The sequence below is a fragment of the Gasterosteus aculeatus genome, chromosome 20 (assembly GCF_964276395.1).
Source record: "Gasterosteus aculeatus chromosome 20, fGasAcu3.hap1.1, whole genome shotgun sequence".
Lineage (NCBI taxonomy): Eukaryota > Metazoa > Chordata > Actinopteri > Perciformes > Gasterosteidae > Gasterosteus > Gasterosteus aculeatus.
The window spans coordinates 10,655,688-10,679,085 of NC_135707.1; the positions used below are offsets into that span (position 1 = coordinate 10,655,688).

Genomic DNA, 23,398 nt, shown 5'->3' on the forward strand with positions numbered 1-23,398 from the left:
CAGATGCCTTATACATATGTATAAATTATCTGCTAAGATAAACAAGTGACATATGATGTACAAATTGCAACCGTTCTTGTTTTGGATTGAAATCCGCACTCTTCTCGAATGAGTCTTTCTCCAACGCTAATAACTGCTGTGTTGCTCTTAATTTCTCAGTCAGTCATGTAGAGGTCGGAGGATTGATTCTGTGTATTGTATTGCACGGGGGGGGAAATGAAGAACCGGCCTTCCTGTAGTTTCTCTTCATCTGCCCTCTCTTCCTCTCATTAGCACGCCACAGAAGCCAGCCAGTCATTTGGTGACAGGGAAATGATACAGCGCCGGCAGTGTTGGGGAGGAAATGGCAGGGTACGAGGGGCCCCGGCGCAGCGGGGGTCGTTCCACAGATAGTCATGTTAAAGGCCAAGCAGGACACCTGGTAAAAGTCAGTAAGGGCATCCGGGTCACACCTCCGCCTCGCGGTATTCCAGAAAGACATTGTGTGTGCCGATGTTTTCGTGATCCAAAATGTTCTGCAGAGACTGCACAATTTTAGCATCAGCAGCTCACTGATTGTATGAGAAGCAACTTCTGGTCAAGTGAAATACGGCGCAGGTCAACAGAGAGGCAGGAAGGCGTCAATGGAGATTGAGATGATCTGTTACTCTTCTGCACTCAATGGCCCTTATTTTTTGTTTGTGTTGGTATAAAATCAGTTGTCTATATCTTTTTTAAATAACCGACTTATGATGATGGAAGATATTTTATTGCATGCACAGTTGACACTGCTGGTCAATCCACGGTTTGCCATATCATGCAGACCAGCCAAATGCTGCGTACAAAAACCATTAAATCAAACTGAAGTAATAAAGGAATTACTCTAGGACAAATAAATAATTCTGGAATAAATTAATACCCTTATCCTGAATGTCGACACACACACACACACACACACACGTACAGACAAAGTACATTGATGTAGGTATATAATATCTGTCTATCAAAGTGTTTTTCTCGATGTTTACTGAAGGCTTTAAATGTAGAAATGAAATTTAAAGAATGTAATTCACATTTCTATTGCACCACTTCTAAACTCAGGGCAAAGTGAAAGTTTTCAGTTGACAGATCTAAATAAATAAATACTGTACTGTATCTTCTATAACTACAAACTATAGAGTTGAGTACAGGATCGTTGATGCACCCTCTACATAATTAAATGGCCTCTATTTTTCTTTCTCTCCTTTGTGTATAAGGTGCTATAATACTTGTTTTCTCTATTGCACTTTACTTGATGAAACCGTTCACTCCAAAGCACAAAAAACGTAATTTTCTCCTTCAATATCTACTGAGGATAAAAGAGGGACGTTCGCTCAACAGCCTCGTCGCTAGTTGTGATTCACCAGGTCTTAGTTTTCTTTTGGAAAGGCTGTTGCTGAGTTTTTCAAATACTAATCTGGTGGAGTAGACAACCTCAACTAATCAAACACGATCTGGGTGACAAAATGCCTTTAGAGACCAATACTGCTGTATCATTAGGTGGCGTCTGCTTCATTTTAATTGATTGTCCACAGCTCAACCAGATGGAGCTCCTTATGCTTTTACAAGGACGAGCAATTTTAATTATTTAGAATAGGGGATTCTTTTTTAAGTTCTTCGGGACTAACATGGTGATTACAACAGCAAACAACTTTTGCGGAACGCTGTGTTGAATTGCCTCGTCTAACAGGCTCCATGGTTAAACAATCGAGCTTCTTTATGGTACGAGAAGTCTGCAATGTAAAAATAGAAAATCAATGTATATAACAATGTTGAATATTTAACACTTCGTTTTTCATTAACATTCATTTCCTGTGGGTTTATATATTGGGTGGGGGGAGCATTTAACCTGCTATCAATCTCTTACTGCAGGGTGCTTATGCTCCACAGGGGGGAGCTGTTGCGTCATTGTAAGAACACCTGTGATGTCTTTGGGACATTCCAGTAAAAGCAGCCACAGGTACATATTTCTTCTTAACGCCAGTCAACACAAGTCATTGGAACAAACAGTGCTTTCAGGTGTTCTGTACCACTGACACATTTGTAAATCTATGCAAACGTTTTATGCATCTGACTCTTTTCTGCTTATTCCCCAATCCCCTGGTGAGGGTTTCCTGATTGAGCGGCTCCCTCCTGTGGTCGGCCCGGGATCCTGCACCGTCTCTCTGACTGCTGAGTGAGTCCTGAGAGACAGATGAGACAGTGACAGATGGTGTTCTCGGCAGTCCAACAGTATGGCTGACATGTGGGGGAGGCCGGTGAGAGCGGCTCTCTAAGCACGAGGCTCCAGCCCGTGTGACAGTTCAAACAGAGTCTGCTGATTGTCGATGATATGCAGGTAATCGATGTAGGCTCTCACTTCTGAGCTGCTCTTCTGGGTGATGCCGTTACCTACTGGGAGAGAAGATGGGTTACCTCCAGGCGAGGCCACCAGCATCCAGGACAACCACTGCACAACCACTGTACACGGTACGCACGCTAAATCTGAACATATTCATACCATGGCCTTGTGAAAAATAGTAAAATGCAATCATAATGAAACGGATATTAGAACCACTTATTCTTTGTATATATGACATGAAGATAGTCCCAGCCAAAAGAGTTTTTGAACAAAAGGAAAATGGATTGTGGACCTTTTATGGTGAGGACATTTAAACTGGTTTAAACTATATGGAGACAGTGTAGTTTTGTCCGATTGTGTCCATAGATTTGTTCATTCGCACTGATCAAATGTTGGTTTATCTTATGAAATGAGGAAAGAGGGATTACTGACCCATGTGATCTTTCTGACACTGCCGGATGAGACGCAGTGTGTCTGCTATCATGTGCTGGAAATAAAGATGGACACATGATTCACTAAACATTAACTAATTCAGCACAACCGTATGTTTTCTGTGAAGAACTATAAAGGGTTCATAGACTCACCAGCTTTTCGAAATTGACCATGTTGTCGTGAAACGTCTTGTTGCCTTCATGAATGAACGTAATATCTAAAACCCATTAAACATTATGTTAGTTTTCAAGGAACAAGTATTTGAGGGAAAATGTATGCAATCTGCCGAAGGGAAATCTGCCCCCCACCCACCCACCCCGGCCATAGTTTGACCAGGTTATGGGTAAGAACGCACCTTTCAGCAGCAGAGGAGGGAATGGGATCTTGGGCGCCTTCATCTTCTTGAAGGAGTCCCTGTAGGCCTTGTGGTTCAGCGAGGGATCCTGCGAAGATATTTTCAAAATGAATGAGTAATCCTGCGGGGATGAATGTGTGTGTGTCCGTGCGTGCACGCTTTGTTTGTGGAATTATGGCATCACAAGAGACCAATGATCTTCTAGAACACACAGTGATTGCTTCATGTCTTAGTTGCTTAAGCAAAAGGTTTGTTTTTCCTGTTCCATTAGATTCATGCCATGTGTTTTTTTTCCAGCACAACAGATGCATACAGGCAGTATCGGATGCACTCTGTGCCTGTGAATAAATACTCACTGTAATCGTTTCCAGCTCCGCAAACAGCCTTTTGAATTTCCCAGGAATTTTCTGCAGAAACAGCAACAGGATATCAGATACTACTACTACTACTACTACTACTACTACTACTACTACTACTACCTAATAGTTAGCACAGATGAAAGGACTGAGAGAAGCACATCCTTACCTCCCACGTTTGACCGAGGCGGCTAACGGCTGCAGTGTTCAGACCCATTATGATGGCAAAGAAACAGTTGAGATTCCTTTGTGCTTTGCAGCTGTAAAAGATCAAGGAGCACACGAGTCGGTCGCTTGCAAGGGAAAGCTCCCCAGCACAAGAGCAGATGCAGTTTATTGATCTGCCACTAGAGGGAGCAGCATCCCCATGCAAGTCTGAACGTTTCCTGCCACCTATATTTTGGAGCTGAGACGCTGTGGTGGAGGCCCTCAGTGTCAAAAGCAAGTGTATATCATTGACTCCAATAAATGAAAATGAAGGAACGCCGTGCATGAAGCTACTGACTGCGCGGCGATCTTGATGAACTTCTTGATGAGTTGGACCCTTTTGCAGAGCGCCGAGCACAGCAGCACCTCAGTCATCACCCATAGCTGGACTTCATTGCAGCGCTGCAGCAGCAGCTCCAACGCCACGGTGTGGCTGCTGCTGCTATGGCGGCTGAAGGTGAAATAGACGAGTTCTTGCTGTAAAAAAAAAAGAAAAGAAACATTTTGGTTTGGTGGAGAAGGTCCATGATGAAGAGATCTGGGCTGTTATAGTGCTATAAAGTACAAACCTCGTGTATTGATTCAAAGATGGTCCAGTCAAAGTCGGTGAGAGCAACGGCCACGTCCCACGTGTTTATACTGAGCATGCGGGCCGTTCTCTGTTGCAGCTCCGAGTTGTCTGTGAACGGGTTCTAAACAAGAAAAAACACGGCCAGTTTCTCTTTAGACATCAAACCACATTTCTGCAGTGGAGTTTTGAAGAAATATACAACAACACCACAATGCCGCATGTTGTCTTGTGCGTCGCCTCTGAGTTGATGTACTGAGACTAACAGCGAACATTATTTTGGAATGTATGTTTAAGTGAAAGCGACATATTGCAGTCGTATTCTTACCAAGACCTCACCCAGGTCCTTCCTGCACACATGCAGTCTCCCAACCGGTCGTAAAGAATCGGAGAAGACTCTGTCCTGAGGCTGCAGGAGGTGTCTACCTGCAGGGGAGAAAACGGATCACAAATAGCAGAATGTTTGTGGCGTGTAAGCAGCCACTGGTAGAGCGAGATAAGACTTGCTGCAGGCGCCACTTGGAGTGGCCTTCACTTGCTGATAATAGATGCAGACTTTACATTAGTGAAGTGTGAATGCTTCTCCCTTTGAGCTGTTGTCACGGGGGAAATATGTAGGTCAGCTCTGTGATAGTATTATATAGTATAAAATACCGTGAGGAATCAAGTACTAGTGTTGACTAGTATATTATTGTTATTATATTACTATCATCATTTAAAGTCATATAAACTGATGCATGATGTTCTTATAATGTTGAACAGAAAGTTTTTTTGTACAAGCGCTAAATATCTAAAACATGTTTCTCAATCCACCATTTTCCTCACACATCAAAAGTGAGAAAAACGGAAGCCAATTCTCCCTTTCTGTTCAGATTCCCACCATTCGCAGTGCAGTACAGGGTTGCAATGAGTGGTGGTTAACATGTCCTTAGACGGTTAGTTAGAATGCTGATTACCTCCGTTGTAGGTGACAGCCAGTAGCACCAGTTTCTCCAGTGGGACCTCCATCCTTTCTGCCACCGCCTGCAGCAGCTCCTCAGCCACCATCCCTGCATGGGCCCTCATGCTTAGGAACGAGTCCATGGTGACGTACACGTGACACAGCGCTGCCACGTAGAGAAAATATGGTTTTGAGTAACGGAAAAAAACGTAGGATTCACAGCGCTCACGTGGCGTGCGGCCTGGCCAACGGGCGTGTTTTTCCAGTTAACACCTCTCCCAGATCCCTGTTCACATCAACTATGAACCCCTGCGGCTCCGAGCTTCCATCGCACGCGGCAGACTGAGCGTGACAGCCTCGTTATGTAAAAATAGACAAATCAGTCCTCAGTTGCCGAAGTCATGAATTATGAATTGCACCAAAGACACAGCTAATAATGCAGGAATCGCTTTGTATTTGACCGGTGCAAATTTCTTTGGACATTTTCAAATAGTCTAAATTTCAATGACCTTGGGAATTGCCTTTTAGATGTGAGAGCTGCCGTAAAACGTTACTGCAGGTTACTGCATCAGACACAGAGTCGAGCAGGGAATTCGGACCTTTTAGCAACCACAATTCAGCCAATAAGAAACCAAACAATTAGATCTCGACGGTCATCTCTCACACTGCCGCATGACATTACAAGCCTGCCACTCATTAATAAGGTGACCTGGGGGAAAGCACCTGATTTAGAATAGCCCTGGGGTCATCTGTGTAGAGCGGCATTAATGTTTGATAATAGATTTAGAATGGATTTTTTCTCGATTAGGGAAAAGAATCTGTGGAGAATGTGGAAATCTACAAACCTCAGCAGATACAGTTGAGACTGTTTATGGCCCGATACCATGAAATGTAACCGTTTGCTTTAAATTGGGTGAATCTGCTCTTTAAAATAAGAAAAAAAGAATCCCAATAAGACAAAGTGAATTCACACGGCACGACTCGGGAACATTTGTGTTTAACTGGAAACACACTTGCGTTGTTGTCCCGTTCAAACTAAACTTTGGAATCAACGTTTGATGGGAGGCATGTGTGTAGGACACCACCTCTCCCCGACCTACCTGCCTTGGTCTCCCCCTGCGTGCCTCTTGACTGGAGACTGTTCTCTTTCAAACTCAGCTGGTGGAAAAGTGCTTTGCCCTGCAAGAAGGGAAACGTGTGGATTTTCACGTAGATTCATGTTGCAACACCGCGGCCTTTTGGCTAAAACAACAGAGCAATGTCATGAGCAGGAAACGTGAGGACAATTGCTCCCAGCGGCCAATCCAGCACGTCAGAGTGGGAAGTGTTCAAAGTATCCAACAACATTCTTTCTGTCTTGGTGTCGTAAAAGAGAGAACAAGCACAATAACCTCGCTCACCTTTCTTTGAGGAGAATATTCATCCACCGCCCTGGAAAAGGAAGAAGATTGACATCAGTAACTGAACGATTTGGGGGGGATTTTCCTTAAGCTGCGGCCATATCAAGTACAAAAACCACTTCACCAAGTCTATATAATCAAGGTGAAGTGAACGTGCATAAATGCTCCTCGCCGGCGTTTGGTTCATTATTTAAGGTCTGAGTCAAAGAAAATTGGAGTGCTTTGTAGATTTTAGCCCTTCCGATGTGATCTCTTCATTGAATCAACTCATTCACATCGCTCACTCCCGGCCAGCGTGATGGATGTCCCCGTGTCCATTATCATCCCTCAGCTTTACTGGGCGCTGCCTCACAATGGGCGTGTTGGCACAAAGCCGCCCTCGGGGATGGAAGTCTCGCACTAATGAAAAACCTGATTACCACTGTATTGACCAAACAGAACGTGTGATCTAATTCACTCTTGCTCCTAAGGAAAAAAAAAAAAGGTGCACGAACTCTGGGAATTATAACGGCACAAGATGAGTAAGTGGAAGAGAACAAGTGGTATATGATTCGTACGCATTTAGAGACAAGTGACTTTAGCTTTCTATTGTGCAACGGCTTTTCAACACGTTTAGGCTTCTAAATGGGCAGCAGATTGCCACAAAGGAGAGGAGGGGGGGGCTGATGGTGAAAAGCTTATAAATAGTAGAGTATGTCAGATAGTAACACCCTCACAAAGTCCACTGCTCTCTGCTTTAAGGGGGCGGGTGTGGATCTCCCTCCCTGCATATAAACATGATTAAAGCAGCCGGATAATGGCAGCAGCGTCAGCTTGAATTATCCGCACTGGTTTCCAATAGGTGGCAGGTCGGAGCGTCCCGGGGGAGGAGATCTGATCGGAGGGAAGGAGGAGTGGTAATGTGTCTGGTGACAGGGGGGGGTGTTCACGCTGTAATGTCCGAGAGAAATCCCACGCTTACTTTTAAAATACATGGAAATTGTTGCTAAGTAACAGCTCGACTGTAATAATCACAAAACGGGCCCAATGTTTAAACCTCAGTTGAATGTTGATGAAGACATTTGTTTATGTGTGTTTAGCGTACAGTTCATATATTATGCACACAGTGTTCAAAAAGCACTTGTCTATTCATGAATTATTTAAAAAGCAAACTCGTTGTCCAATGCAACGGTGAATAAATCTAATTTGATGAGTGAAGGCTGGATATAATTAGCTACTGTTTGACTTCAGCCTACACCTTTTTGGTTATTATTATTATCGTCTCTTTTTGACATGTATTCATTATTTTGTGGCTGTGTAGCATTTGGATCCAATTTGCATCAAAGAAAGACAAAATGTGTTTTCTCTAAAATGTCCATCTGTATGCTTGTTAGTGATGCATCAAACCACGTTTTTCTCATATTGCAACTCAAAGTCTTGCTCCACCACTAAAAACTATATTGGCGGCACGTCATGACTGAATGAATCTAACTGATGGCAGAAAGGTAAATGTTAATATTATGTGGATTAGTTATGCTCGGTACACATTACGCTTATGAAGATCAATGTTGCAGCTGATACCACAATGTCTACGGTATCTGTATGGAAGTAAATCCATACTAATTGTACTGAAGCTCTGAGATGTAAGTGAGAAAAAACAAATTGTTGTAAAATATGATATAAAATTGTTACAGTAAACACAGGTTTTGTGAATTTTTTTAAATGATTTTGGTCAAGATCCTTCATTGTCTCCTGAAAAAAAAGAAATGTAGCAAATGGGAACATTAGCAAGATTATCCAGCAAAACGTTTAACCTTTTATTAAGTCATAAACACAGGGGAGAAAACAGCGTTTTTTAAAATTGGATTATTTAAAATAATTGGCCCGTCAGGTCTTCTGTACATTTCACAGCTCGTCATTAATTCAAAAAATTCCTGTATTTCCTTGATTTAGGAGATTGAAGATAAATACATTAATATTTCTGTGCATAACAACTCAACGATTACTCTTGAGTCTCTGAATGTATTCATTGATGAGAAGATGAATAAAGGCAGACAGAGAATCAGCTCTTTCTTTCCACTCAGAGACCAGCTAGTGCCTCTGATTCCTCCAGACCTCCAGCCAAAATAGCTGTAGTCAGTCTTGTACACACTCAGACTCAATGTCAATACATGCATCAGTCTTTATAGATGATGTACACGATTAAAGTCTTGAATCACCCCTTTCCTAAAGACTTTGATGATTAAGTAAGTCATACAGTCACTCACTGTCTGCGATGCAGCTGGTACAGTTTCTGCAGTTCCCTCACATCCTTCTCCAGGAACGGGTGCTCATAGAGATCATCCAACACGTAGCGATACAAAGTCTGGAAGGAAATTACCATTTTTTATTTCTGCCAGGTTCAAGTTCATCTCAAAGCCAATTTCCACTCTTTTCCTAGTACATCATGTTGCCTACCTTTGTGAACAGTTTGACATGCTCGTCCTCCCGCAGGAAGCCTCTGCAGAGGGACATCCACTGTGATACCAGGTGCAGAACTTTCCGTTTCCTCTCCAGAGCCTCTTTCCTGTCCTCTTTCCCTCTGTATCTCTTGGTGCAATAGGTGGGTTTTCGGTTAAGGCTTCGGCACAGATGGAGAGCGTGTATTTGCTGACGCCAAATGCAAGCAGCATGAAGCGATGATGTTGATTTAAGAACGGGCAGCGCGGGAGACAGTTGGATGAACACATTTGAGTGAAGTGGAGCAGCCATGACTCGATAAAACATCTACGTCTGCATGTTGCTTCCACCGAAAAAAAAGGGTTGTAATGTGTGAATCATTGCATTAACGTTCCTGTTAAAATAACCCCTGTGTTCAAGGATATTGCCCCAGCAGAGCTTGACATAAATCACCGGTGGACATGAAGACAGGGTAGGTCAGCAGAAAATCATCAAGTATATCTGCAAAGGCGAAACACAATGTTATTGACAAAATATTTCAACTTCTACTCATTGACTTGTAAAATATATCAGAATAATTCTGCGCACACTATGGTATACAGTGTAGGTTTATATGTGTTACAGGATGCAGGAGGGCTGCTACTCCGCTCAAGTTGACAACTGTTTGATCAATGTTTGCTGAGCTGTGTGATAAACCATCAGTGGCACATTATTCTTCTTAGTTAGTTTCAGATAATTGTTCGTACTGAACCCCTTGAGGATTTGTGGTTCCATTTTGCTCCAATAAGCTCAAACAATAATTTGCTGTTTGTCTTCTCATTCACTCATTTGCCATTGCGGGCTCGATCAGTGAAGATGAGTCAACAACGTGTCTATTGAGTGCCTCTTGACCTCTGATGAAATCTATGTTTTCATTGTGATTATCTTGCAGACAAAAAAAAAGCCATCTGATGTTGCTTATTCATGCTACGTGTTTCTGTAAATAGATTAAATCAAAGCTGGTTAAAAACATTTCCCCACCTCACTTTGAAGTTAAGGTAGCATTCAATGAACTCACGAGGTATAACAACTGCTAATTATTCACCACATTGAAGACATTAGTTCTTTTCAAAATGACATACAGAATCCATTCTTCCCACAAAACTCTTGTTAAAGTGAAAGCAATTATGGTTTGGACATTAGATCGAGCTTTAAAAATGCATTTAATAATATGATATGAAAGGCATTAAAATACATCTGTGGAGTGTAAAGAGAAAGAGAAGGACAGTACGTCCAAGACGCAATGCGTTACAAATCCAACGTGGTCTGGACGCCTCTGTAAGTGTGCCTCCTACCCACAGTTGTAAATTCTCCCCTTTAATTTCACACTGGCCTCCCAGGGCCTTTGTGTGCGTTCTGCTCCACAGGACTCCCTGAAATCATTATGTTAATTCTGTGCAGAGCAGCTGCTTACGAGAAGCTGCACAGTTGTACATGTGTAGCTTCCGTAAAGAATACAGTATTGCACTTTAACAAAAAAACCCAAAGAAACAACACATGGAAGATGTACTGTAGCTCAGCACGCACAAAGGACTACTCCCTCACCCTTTTTCCCAATCCATCTAAATTAAAAGCACTTTTGCACGAGTAACATATTATAAGCCACTCCCAAGAGGCTGTAGGATTATGCTTTTTGTGCATGTTGGGGAGGGGTTACTCAGGACAGAAAAGCAGGGTAGATTTAACAGTTTTGCAGCAGATGCGTTGACCCGCCAACAGTTTTTGGTGTATAAATAATGTTTATTATGAGTTATTTGCGAGTCCTAGACGTCACACACAAGCAAATGTAGAGTGCAAATGGGCCTTTCCGGCACTTAAGCATAAAAAGGCATCTGGCTTCTTTTTCAGAGGGAATTCAGAATGGATGTATTGATCCACTTCGCCAATCTCCCGTCAAATCATTCAAAAAAATCAATCCACCTGCCATTTACTTTTGCGTTTCAATAAGTGCTCGTGAAAGTGAACACTGCAGCCTTTGAAATAAGCTCGTTAATGTGTCACTTATTTTCTCGGTAAGCACCAAAAGACATCCTCTTTGCCTTAAATTACTATAAAAGTCTGCAATTAAAAATCTTCTATCCGTTCACGTCATGAGATGCTTTCGTCATTGCATACGAGCATCAACATTTCTGCACATGGTGAATCAGTAAAAGAGCTGGAAATTAGTCTCGTTATGAACACAAACGTTGCATTCCATGTTTTTTGGAGCTAGCAGTGTGCAGAATTTGTACGCAGCAAGCATCAATAGCTGCACTGAGATTGGGCACGAGGAAGAAGGCAAAAGTGACTTCTTCTGAATGTTAGCCCACTGAAGGAAACATTAAAACATTATCGCATGAGGGTTCCACACCGTATTTAGACTACTGCAATACTTCAACCTTACTATTTGCTAACATGCCCGTGGTGCTTCCAGAAAAGTGCCATCTTCTGCAGAAAAATCCTCTGCATTCTTAATGTTGTCTGTGAGTAAACATGGAAGCAAGTCCTACCACCATGAGATGACATTGGCTTTTTAATGTGCTGCACAGCATGCAAGTCATAAACACAACATCAATAACCAGTCATGTAGACTGCCTGTCTGAGAAGAACGCTTGGTGGATGTTGAAATGAATCTCTTTTTTGATGAAATCAAGGATCCTGAGCTAAAGCTCCAAGGGCACACTCAGCAGTCAAGAGCATACGGCGCTTCAGTATGCACGCAGAGAAGCAAGGCGGACTATTAAACATCACGTGCGGATCATTTGCTGGTTAGGACTCAGTCAATTCCTTGTCTTCCTCAGGTCTCTGGCCCTTTGACCCCGGGATGTCGGTCAGCAGCATCTATGGAGGCTACAATTCAATACACTCATTGGAAGATGAGCGAGTGATTCATAAAACAGCACATTGCCTACTGAACCCAATGGATATTTGGTAAAAAAGCTTTGGGGTTATTGATTGGAGGGATTCCTTACTATCAATAATAAATACAGCAATGAAATATGTAGTTCAACATAAAACACAACTCTCTTGTGCATTAAATTGTATCCTTCCAGGTCCCAGGGGACATTTTTTTGTTGCAATTTCATTCACTTTCTTTTGAGAATGATGGTATGGAGTCAGCCGGTCGCCATCCCGAGGACAGATCATCTGTCATCTACAAGAAAGAAATTCTCCTTTTTCTTCCCGCCTTGTTTCCCCTTTTCTCTCCCTACACAGTGTTTCTCCGTTCTCTCTTGCTTTCCTCGTCTGCTTTCCTTACTGTGCTACTGCTCTCGATTCGTCATTTCCCCTCATAACATCTTTTCAAATCAATCAACTGACTCTCCTCTGCCTTAGCAACAGTGACACATTTTTCGAGTACCTGCTGAGGTGAGAGGAAATGTGCTCATTTGTTCTCGCTGTGAGACTAAACTGCACCAGTTCGATGCGGTATAACTCAAAGGATATGAGCAACATCTATCTCTGTCAAAGGGTTTTAAATGGCACAAACTTAGACCCATTCTGGGATAGATGCACATGATTAGCCCAGTAATGTTGCCCAGAGGGAGGTTGTTGTAGCTGCTCTGCGAGAGAGAAGGATGGTGAGAGGAGGGACTGCAATGAAAAGTAAGGGAGTTATTTCTGCCTTTCACTTTTTATCAGCATCATCACACCATCTTTGCAATGTATTTATAAAGTTGCCCGGGTGCCATTCACCAACTTATTCGCCTATTGTTTTGTTTTTGCTCCATAAAATACAAAAGAAAAATGTGTGTTCATCCAGTTCGGTCAACGCGGATGAGAATGTTTTTAAAGCTTATGCATGCTGACCTGACTCTTTGGTGGGTGTCGTCCCTTGGTCGTCATCCAGTGTCAGGTCATCGAGCAAGTGCTCCAGGATCTTCTCCGGCGTCCCCGATACAACCATGTACCTGTCAGACACAACAGAGTCAGTGGACGAGTCCTCCTCAATGGAGGACATGGAGCGGCTGCTGCTCCATCCTTCGTCTCCTTCAGTTCCCTCATCGTCGATGTAGCGAAAATAGGGGACGTCAAAGGTGGGCATCGTCACCGGCTCTGCCCGGCTGGTGCTGTCACTGCTGCTGTCAGCGGAGCCCTCCTCGTCCTCCTCGTCCTCCTCCTGCTCTACCAAGGCAGCGTGCAGCAGCCCGCCCTCCTCCCGCAGCAGGTCCGGGGGCTTCGGCTGAGATCCCATCCTTGCAGAGTCCCTGTGTCCTCTCACCTGGCAACGTTGCCGTGGTTACTCCTGCATGCCCCTTTTACCCGTCCGTCCATGCATCCATCCACTTGCAGCTGCCGCAGCCGGGAGTCCACAGCTGTCCGTCCCTCGAGCACACTGAGGTCTGCCGGGACTTTATGGACGCTGGCTGACAAAAGCTCCCCAATGACTTGAATAGGGAAGGCGGCTAGCAGAGGTCCGCCTCACAGTCCCGTGCTGCTCACTTCTATGTATTTAATGTGGTCGTCCATGTGTTAGGAGTTGTGATGTAAGCATGGACTGTGCATTGCTCGGAGAGAGAGAGAGAGAGAGAGAGAGAGTGCTGAGGGAGAGCAACAGAGGGAGGGAGGAAATCTAGCAAGCAGCGAATGGAGAGGCTTACCTCCCGTTCCTCGCCTCTACCCTCCCTCCTCCCCTCGCTGTTGCCGATGATATTCTCTGGAGAACCAGCACATCGTTGCCCCTCTCCCTGAGACACACGCGGACCGCCTCGTCACTCTGGGGCTGGACAGGAAAGAAGGGGTGAGGGAGGGAGGGTGTTATCACCAAGGAGATTCCTCCTTTTTCTCTCCCCCACTCACATAAATCAACACTGATTTCCATCATAATACTATGTCAAAGCAAGCCCTGTAAATGAAAGATAATTTCCATATATCATTATTCAGTCCTTATCGGGAGAGCCCATTCAGGGATTAACATAAGGGACTCGCTCAAATTTTAATTACCAATTCCTATGTTGAGCCCATAGCATCTAGAGACAGTCCTTGTTCAAGATGGCAAAGGGCTAAAACTCGGCACAATATTAAAAGTTTAGACTTCATCTATAAATGGTCATAACTTGTCTTGTGATCACGTTGGTGAATTCATCCCCGTGAAGCGTCTCCAACTCTCCCTGTTTCTCCATTTATTTCTCCCCCCTAAGTCACTAAATCTTAATATAATCAAACAAAATGTAAGGATTATTTCTTTTTTTTTCAACTAAATTGTTATTTGACTACTCCACTGGGATCCAGCTAGCAGCCATATTTAGACTCTGCAGCCTGCAGATTGCTGATTCTTGACAATTGAGGGTCTGGTTCAGAGATCCGAGTCTTAATGAGGACTTCACTGTATGGTGCACGCACACGCATCTTGCATCAGCTACTCCAGCCCCCCCCCCCAAAGCCCCCCAACACACACTCCTTAGCCATCAGTCAATGCCACACAAGCCTCTGTGTGTGCAATTAGCCGGGCAGACAGACTGGAAGTGACTGCAGTTTTCTGCCCTAATTGCCGTTTGCAGAGAAGCATCTAGGACCCCTTCAGTGAAGCATTCGTTCCTGGCACATTAACACTTATCTGTGATTGGCGGACAAACTTACATAAACGGACGTTCTGTTGAGCCACAACACATACTTATGAATACATGAATGCACCATTAATGGCAATGTTGGCTGGTGTTTCATTCAGTGCCCTGACTGTCTGTTATAAATTAAGAAATTCATTTTTTGTTCTTCATCGTAATATAATCAAATACAATCTCCCGTGTACTCAAAAAATGCTTCGAAAGTTGTTAAGGTTGAGTCCTGTGTGATAACAGACTAGAACATTTCCATGAACGAAAGGCTGCACTGATTAACTTCCGGGTTCTTTGGGAAAAATAGATTGGTATATATGTCTCTATCAAGTTCACTAAGTGCTTTTGGCTTTATCAAACGCATTGTTCTCGTCTGACGGAGCCCAGAAACAGTTTAATGTTTATAATTAACAGAGTTTCTCAGTGTGCTGTTTACAAATCACGCAGCGAACCAACTCTCCACACAATGAATTATTGATCCCACCCATGTGGCTCCAGGCTACTTTTCAGTGTGCCCCAGGCTTTGTGGTTACCAGTGTCATGCCGAAAAAACACAATCACGCTTCCACGAGGGGAAGCTCTCATTGAGAGTTTCTCCCGTTGGCCTGAGGGGACCTCGGCTCAACGCCGCCGCCGACATGGACGCTGTCAGCAGGCGAGCGAACGCTCCTCACGAGGCCGCTTCCCAAAGACGCAGCCAATCTTTCCCGTCTTTTCTCTGAGAATTTTTCTCAGAGAGAATTAAATTCCTCTCAAGGATCAGTGTGCATCATGGAGGAAGAATTAGTCCAGAGATTCATACATTAGTGTAATTGTCACGACCCCAGCTCCCTGAGCATGTTTCCCTATTGTCTGTTGTTTTTCATGGTTGCCGAGCAACGTGGAGAGGCGGAGAGTTCCAGGCCTGCGGCCAATCAAGCCAACACACCTGATCTTGATTAGCCACCCTAGTTAAGCTGAGACCGACATCCAGTCCTTGCCGGATTGTTCGACGAAGTAGTACGTGTGCCTGCATTCGCTACCACCGCTACTTACTGAGATCCCGAGAATCCCCTTGAGAAACACTTACTTGCCTTTTGTCCTGTTTTCTAGTTCTGCACCTGGGAACCCGTCAACCTCGCCTGGCCACGGAGACGCCTCCACCCCCACCACCTCACCTTGACTCGCCATTCTGCACGTTGGACTACTCCTGCACAGTGTCAATAAAGACTCTTTGTTTTCACCTGAACCCATCTGGTCTGGTCTGCGTTTGGGTTCCATCAGAGGGACGTGACAGAACAATCCGGCCACCATGAACCCAGCGGATCTAGACTCTGTGAGCCATGCGGTGTCCCTACAAGGAAATTTGTTAGGGCAACACAGCACCGCCCTACAGGAGATCATGTCGTCGGTACAAGCCTTATCTGCCAGCCTGTCTGCCATTCAGGCCCAGCTAAATGCTCCTGCTGCGTCTCCGCCAACTGCATCACCCCCAGCCCTGGTCGAGGCTGGAGAAGTTTCCCCATCGGTCCGGGAGCCCAAGGTGCCCACACCGGAGAGGTATGAGGGAGATCTGGGAGGTTGCAGATCCTTCTTGTTACAATGCGGTCTGGTTTTTGACCTCCAACCTCAAACCTACCACTCGGACAAGGCTAAGATAGCCTTTGTTATTGGGCTGCTCCGGGGAAAAGCGCTGGAGTGGGCTTCGGCTATTTGGGAGCAACGAGACCCCTGTACCACCGCATACCAGGAATTCACGGCAGAGCTGAGGAGGCTGTTCGATCACCCCACCCGGGGTAAGGATGCAGCAAAGCGCCTGTTCGCTGTGCGTCAGGGAAACCGCAGCGTGGCAGAATATGTGATTGAATTCCGAACACTGGCTGTAGAGAGTGGGTGGAACAACGAGTCCCTACAGGCAGTGTTCTACCAGGGGTTGACCGAGCCACTGAAGGACGAGTTAATTTCCTATCCTGAGCCACAGAATCTCGAAGACCTGGTGGCCTTGTCCATCCGGGTGGATAACAGATGTCGGGAGAGAAGAAGGGAGAGACTGTTGGGATTGCCAAACCATCCACGGTCACCCAATTTCTTTCAAGGCACAGAGCACCCCAATCGCCCGACACTTAGCGAGACAAGGGAGGTGAGACTGCCTGACCCTGAACCAATGCAGGTGGGCAGACAGGGGTTGTCCACTGAAGAGCGCCAGCGGCGGCGAGATACCAGGAGCTGCCTCTACTGCGGACGTGCGGACCATTACATCTCTTCCTGTCCTCAGCGCCAGGGAAACTCCCGGGCTCGCTAAATTTGGGAGGCCTTCTAGCGAGCCAAACCACTCAGACCCCCTCCCCTCGTGCCAGACCCCTTTTTCCTGTCACCCTCACCAAGAGAGACCAGTCTGTGGAGATTAATGCACTCGTTGACTCTGGCGCAGATGACAGCTTCATCGATGCTAGTCTGGTGGAACAGCTGGGGCTCTCCAAGGAACAACTTCCGGAGGCCAGGGAAGCGACCACCCTTGACGGCAGACTACTAGCACGGGTAACCATGAGAACGGAGCCAGTGAAGATGCAGTTATCGGGCAACCACTCGGAAGACATCTCCTTCTTCATCCTGTCCTCACCACACATGCCCCTGGTTCTTGGTCACCCTTGGCTGAGGAAACACAACCCCACCCTGGATTGGGTGACAGGCAAGGTAACTAGTTGGAGTACTCACTGTCATGCTAACTGTCTTAAATCTGCCTGCTCCCACTCTATCCCCCGCCAGGTGGTGTCTTCCCCCCCCCCGGATTTGACTCTGGTGCCAACGGTTTATCACAGCGTAGGTGAGGTTTTTAGTAAACAACAGGCACTGGTCCTTCCTCCTCACAGACCCTATGACTGTGCAATCAACCTGATTCCTGGCGCCACCTTTCCCAAGGGACGCCTCTATAGCATCTCCCGACCGGAGCGCGAGGCCATGGAGACCTACATCAGGGATGCCCTGGCAGCGGGCCTAATTCGTCACTCATCTTCCCCCCTAGGGGCTGGATTCTTCTTTGTGGGTAAAAAGGATGGGTCCCTTCGGCCTTGTATTGATTACCGGGGTTTGAATAATATAACCATCAAGAACAAGTACCCTCTGCCCTTGATGAACTCTGCCTTTGACTCCCTGCAGGGCGCTTCGGTGTTTACTAAGCTTGATCTCCGCAACGCTTATCACCTCATCCGAATAAAAGAAGGGGACGAATGGCTGACTGGGTTCAACACCCCCATGGGCCATTTCGAGTACCTAGTCATGCCATTCGGCCTTACTAACGCTCCTGCAGTATTCCAGAGGATGATAAACGAGGTACTTAGCGACATGATTGGGCGTTTTGTGTTTGTCTACCTGGATGACATACTGGTCTTCTCGGAGAACTACAGTATCCACACCCAGCATGTCCAGCAGGTCCTTCAACGCCTTTTGGAGAATCGCCTCTTCGTTAAAGCAGAGAAGTGCGACTTCCACGCCCACACAACATCATTCCTTGGATACATTATTTCGGAGGGACATGTGAGGATGGATCCCGGGAAAGTGAGGGCGGTTCTGGACTGGCCTCAGCCTGTTCCTAGATTGCAACTCCAAAGGTTCCTGGGGTTTGCAAATTTCTACCGCCGGTTTATCCGCGTCTACAGCCGGGTGGCCGCCCAGTTGACAGCCCTGACGTCCAGTGCCAGGCCCTTCTGCTGGAGCCCGGAGGCGGACAGAGCATTCCGGGACCTAAAGCACCGGTTCACCACGGCACCCATTCTCACACAGCCGGACCCCAAACGTCAGTTCGTGGTGGAGGTGGATGCTTCTGAGGTTGGCGTAGGCGCCATCCTGTCCCAACGTAGCTCTGCCGATGGTAAGCTCCACCCGTGTGCTTTTCTCTCTCGTCGTCTTTCCCCAGCAGAGAGAAACTACGACGTGGGGAACAGAGAACTACTCGCCGTCAAGCTTGCCTTGGAGGAGTGGCGCCATTGGCTTGAGGGAGCGGAACAACCATTTATCGTCTGGACCGACCACAAGAATCTTGCATACGTGCAATCGGCTAAACGTCTCAACTCACGTCAAGCCAGGTGGGCCTTATTTTTTGGTCGCTTCAACTTTTCCCTCACGTATCGACCAGGCTCCCGGAATGGCAAGGCGGACGCGCTGTCCCGGGTATTCGCGAGGACCGAGGAGACAAGGGCCAGGACGGAGACCATCCTACCCCGGAGCCTCGTGGTGGGGGCAGTAGTCTGGAGGATCGAAGAGGAGGTAAAGACTGCCCTTCGGAGCCAACCTGGTCCAGGTAATGGCCCACCGGGTCGTTTGTTTGTGCCCGAACCCCTTCGATCGGCGGTACTCCAGTGGGCACACGCCTCGAGGATTGCTTGCCATCCGGGCGTGGCCCGTACCATGGCGCTGTTGCGCAGACGCTTCTGGTGGCCAGCCATGGGAAAGGACACTCAGGGGTTTGTCGCTGCCTGTCCAGTCTGTGCACGGAATAAGGGAACAAATCGACCCAGTGCAGGACTACTTCACCCTCTACCAATTCCCAGGCGGCCCTGGTCCCACCTGGCTCTGGATTTTGTAACCGGTCTTCCCCTATCTGAAGGTAACACAGTTGTTCTAACCGTAGTTGATAGATTCAGCAAATTTGCACACTTCGTGCCCCTCCCAAAACTACCCTCAGCTACACAGACTGCTGCTATCCTGGTCAAGGAGGTTTTTAGGATCCACGGTCTGCCGAGGGACATCGTATCCGACCGAGGTCCCCAATTCACATCGGCGGTATGGAAGGCATTCTGCACTGCCATCGGCGCCACTGCCAGTCTCTCCTCCGGATTCCACCCCCAGTCCAACGGCCAAGCGGAGAGGGCCAACCAGAAGATGGAGGCAACCCTGCGATGCCTGGTCTCTTCTAACCCCACCACTTGGTCCTCCCGGCTGCCTTGGGCTGAGTATGCCCACAACACGCTCCCTACCGCCGCCACAGGTATGTCGCCCTTTCAATGCCTATACGGCTATCAACCCCCGTTGTTCCCCTCGCAGGAGAAGGAGATTGCGGTTCCCTCGGTCCAGGCTCATTTCCGGCGCTGCCACCGGACATGGCACCAGGCCAGGGCAGCCCTCTTGAGAGCTTCTGGTCAGTACCAGGCCCAGGCCAACCGTCGCCGTTCCCCCGCACCCCACTATAAGGTGGGGGACAAGGTCTGGTTGGCCACCCGGGACCTTCCACTGCGAACTGAATCCAAGAAGCTGAACCCCAAGTATATTGGGCCGTTTAAGGTAGAGAGGGTCATCAACCCGGCAGTTGTCCGGCTGAGGCTTCCCAAATCTCTCAAGGTACATCCTGCTTTTCATGTATCCCGCATCAAGCCGGTCCTTCTCAGTCCCCTGCTACCCCCTCCCTCTCGGCCTCCTCCCCCTCGGATGATTGACGGAGGTCCTGCCTACACGGTGCGACGCATCATGGACTCCCGGCGACGAGGCCGGGGTTTCCAGTACCTTGTGGACTGGAGGGGCTATGGTCCAGAAGCAAGGTGCTGGGTTCCGCGGCGTCAGATCCTGGACGCTGACCTGCTGAGGGTGTTCCACCAACGCCACCCCGGTGCACCGGGTGGTCCGCCCGGGGGCGTCCGTCGGAGGGGGGGTACTGTCACGACCCCAGCTCCCTGAGCATGTTTCCCTATTGTCTGTTGTTTTTCATGGTTGCCGAGCAACGTGGAGAGGCGGAGAGTTCCAGGCCTGCGGCCAATCAAGCCAACACACCTGATCTTGATTAGCCACCCTAGTTAAGCTGAGACCGACATCCAGTCCTTGCCGGATTGTTCGACGAAGTAGTACGTGTGCCTGCATTCGCTACCACCGCTACTTACTGAGATCCCGAGAATCCCCTTGAGAAACACTTACTTGCCTTTTGTCCTGTTTTCTAGTTCTGCACCTGGGAACCCGTCAACCTCGCCTGGCCACGGAGACGCCTCCACCCCCACCACCTCACCTTGACTCGCCATTCTGCACGTTGGACTACTCCTGCACAGTGTCAATAAAGACTCTTTGTTTTCACCTGAACCCATCTGGTCTGGTCTGCGTTTGGGTTCCATCAGAGGGACGTGACAGTAATGTTGTCAAAGAACCCTTTGATGCAGACACACTGCATTATTTCCAATGGTAATTAGCTGAAATTCACGGGTTCAGCTCTAATAATGTCCTGCAAAAAAAAAATGATGCAAATGATGTAAAATATTTGCACATAATCTTTGTTCTAGATGCTCTGAGCAAAGGAAAATAGAATATGACTGATGAAATAATGTTATGTAAGATATTACAAATGTGTCAAATGTAACATAAAAACAGTGAGTACGTAATCGGACAAAACTTAAACTCTTACCTTAAACCTAATGGGCTTTTACTGTAAAATGAATTCTGAATAGTCCACTCTTGAATGTAGTGGGTGTATGCATACAGTTGTTTACTGTGTTTAGCTGTCGAGATCTTTGTTTTTTTTACTGAAAAGTACAGAATGTCCCATACATGACATACATATTCAGATACTTCCGATAGTATGTAGTATATCTGTGTCTGCCAGTCAAGCTGATTTTAATGCTCTTATCTAGGCTTAGATATATATATATATATATATATAAACCACTCACAATTTACTCCTGGTATGGATTCTAGCACCATTGGATTACTATAAACCGTTATATAATCCAGAAACACTGCCGATAATCTCAAATAATCTTTATATTTTAATGTTATGTTTTTAAGCATTAAGCATCATTTTATCTGGACATTAATATTCGGATTTACATACATGACACATACACAGCTGACATTGGTACATAATCGATGTGAAAAACTTACGAAAACAACAAAGATTACTAAACTTACTAAAACACATATTGTTGAGTTTTGCGGCACCGACATGCGCAGATTGGCATTGGTTTAGCGCAGACAAAAGGTCATTACATCTACTAAAAACACCGATAAGGCGATCTATCCTTTTCTTTTGCAGAAAAGGTTGTATACTCAATGCACTGGAATCCACCCTAAAGCCATACAATGTCTTGGCACGTCGGTTCGGACACTTGAACAACAATTGCCGGAAAAGTTGACACATTTCAGCACGCAGACTCAGCAGGCAGGAAGGGAGAAGCTAAGCACCACAATATGGTCAGCCAATCAGATCTCTCCTTGGCAGCCACCTAGCAGGTGATGTAATGTCTTTTTAAAGTTTGCAGGCCGAACTGAACATTTAGTACCAGTATTTATAATGTCAAGGTTGGTGCTACACTACACGGACAATTGTATTGTATTGTATATTGTATTCCAATAGTACGCTATAGATTACACTGCGACTAAGATAGACCAAGATAATGTAATGGCTGCAGTGCAATTATACACACATGTTTCTACAATATAGTGTGAAATCTTCTATACCTCTATTTAATTTGATTTTATTAAGATGTTGAATATAAGGACACTCTTTGTGGTCTGTGCAGATCTGAACGACACCATTCATCTTCAGAGAAGGCAGAGACACTGTGGAATGTAGGGAGTCCAATAAAAAACAGATTAAAAGCCCGCCAATACGGGGAGTGTGAGAAATGGTGTTGAGGGCTGAATATGCATGGACGGAGTAGCTGGTTAATTGAGAAGGGCTCATAATATTATAAAGAGAACTTATTAATTAACGGCTTGACTGATGTTTCCACTCTAACGAGGCCACGGATAACGGTTATTAAATAACAATAAGGAACTGCATCAAGAGTGCGCCATTTCACACTGCGACTGTGAATCTGGCTGTTTCTGAATATATTTCTTCTTTCATGGATGTTCATGTAATCTGAACATTATGAAAGTGAATGTTCTAATTGCAAAGGTGTTGTCGTGCGTCTCACCTCACTCGACCTCTCTGAGCCCTTGTGGTCCTGCAGCAAGCGGCAGCCATCCTTGGCCAGTCTGCGGATCACCTCCAGTCTGTACAGTTCCTCCTTGTCACGCAGGACACACGTGCTCCCCGGCTGCAACGCAGGCGAGACGGAGAACATGTACCTGAGGCCACAGTCCCACGACATCGCAGGCTCGCAAAACAACTGGCTGCCCGCCGGGTAAAACTGCACAACTGCTGCTTGTGAGCTCAGACTACTACTGAAAAAAGACTCTATGAATAATGTATGTTTTGTTCCAGATGTGTTAGAGAGGGTTCTGTCAGTGCAGCCAAAATAAATTCCCTATGTCTTGGTCAGCTTGGATTTGGGGGAGTCACAGGCGGTAAGACTTCACCAAGTGGACTCCAGAAGTCTGTGCGTGCACGGCTGTACTGAGAGTGGATGACAGGTTCCCTCTCTCTCCATCCCTTGCCTGCTTTTCACCGGTGGGGAGGGGAGTGAGTTTGGGACACGGTGGCTCCAGGAAACATCTGGTGAGCTGGACAGCCCCAAAAAAGGAAGTTTTGAAATGTCCCAAAAGCAGGAGGGAGTGTGGATTGAGGATTGGGCAGGGTGCATTACACTGGAGGGTAAAACGCGTCTGTGGGTGGGGATTCATTGTATGTGTGGTGGTTTAAAGTCGTTCAGACACGAGCACAGAATCAGCACATTCATGCACAACTGTATCATTTAAGAGTAACTTGAATGAATACATCAGGGTAGTAGTATAGTACACAGTTATGTCAATATTACAGAACGAATGTAATAAAACTGTTAACAGTTAACACAAACCAAGGAGACTGTGTGAAGAGCTCTGGTGACAGCAGTAACTTTATTACAGACCTATGAACCTACAATCTACCGAACGATGTAGATGGATGGTGACTGA

General features: G+C 46.2%; 1 protein-coding gene across 7 annotated transcripts; it reads right to left on the reverse strand.

Annotated features, from left to right (window-relative positions):
- Window positions 1-729: 729 nt before the first annotated feature.
- Window positions 730-22,903, reverse strand: rapgef5b (Rap guanine nucleotide exchange factor (GEF) 5b). Of its 7 annotated transcripts, none has more exons than XM_040165094.2 (18): window positions 22,480-22,903; window positions 13,655-13,776; window positions 12,864-12,964; window positions 9,461-9,536; window positions 9,054-9,198; window positions 8,864-8,961; window positions 6,618-6,648; window positions 6,318-6,396; window positions 5,234-5,383; window positions 4,606-4,703; window positions 4,279-4,401; window positions 4,008-4,186; window positions 3,672-3,762; window positions 3,503-3,553; window positions 3,147-3,234; window positions 2,944-3,008; window positions 2,792-2,846; window positions 730-2,409 (listed from the first exon to the last, which is right to left on the reverse strand). In XM_040165094.2, exons 1-18 carry the CDS (start codon window positions 22,654-22,656, stop codon window positions 2,291-2,293), a joined length of 1,848 nt encoding a protein of 615 aa, XP_040021028.2. In that variant the 5' UTR covers window positions 22,657-22,903; the 3' UTR covers window positions 730-2,290. The 7 variants fall into 7 exon arrangements, with proteins under 7 accessions (XP_040021028.2, XP_040021027.2, XP_077951254.1 ...); XM_040165093.2 differs by having other exon boundaries at window positions 730-2,412; XM_078095128.1 differs by having other exon boundaries at window positions 12,864-12,999; window positions 13,675-13,776; window positions 22,480-22,794.
- Between the last annotated feature and the right edge of the window lie 495 nt (window positions 22,904-23,398).

What these genes read in the sequence shown, in the direction of transcription:
- rapgef5b (XM_078095128.1), bottom strand. Translation starts at nt 22,656, where the DNA reads ATGTCGTGGGACTGTGGCCTCAGGTACATGTTCTCCGTCTCGCCTGCG. An exon ending in GGCTGTCACCTACAACGGAG is followed by an intron (nt 4,704 to 5,233) that starts GTAATCAGCATT and finishes TCTCCCCTGCAG; the next exon opens with GTAGACACCTCCTGCAGCCT. An exon ending in TCTTTGAATCAATACACGAG is followed by an intron (nt 4,187 to 4,278) that starts GTTTGTACTTTA and finishes TTTTTTTTACAG; the next exon opens with CAAGAACTCGTCTATTTCAC.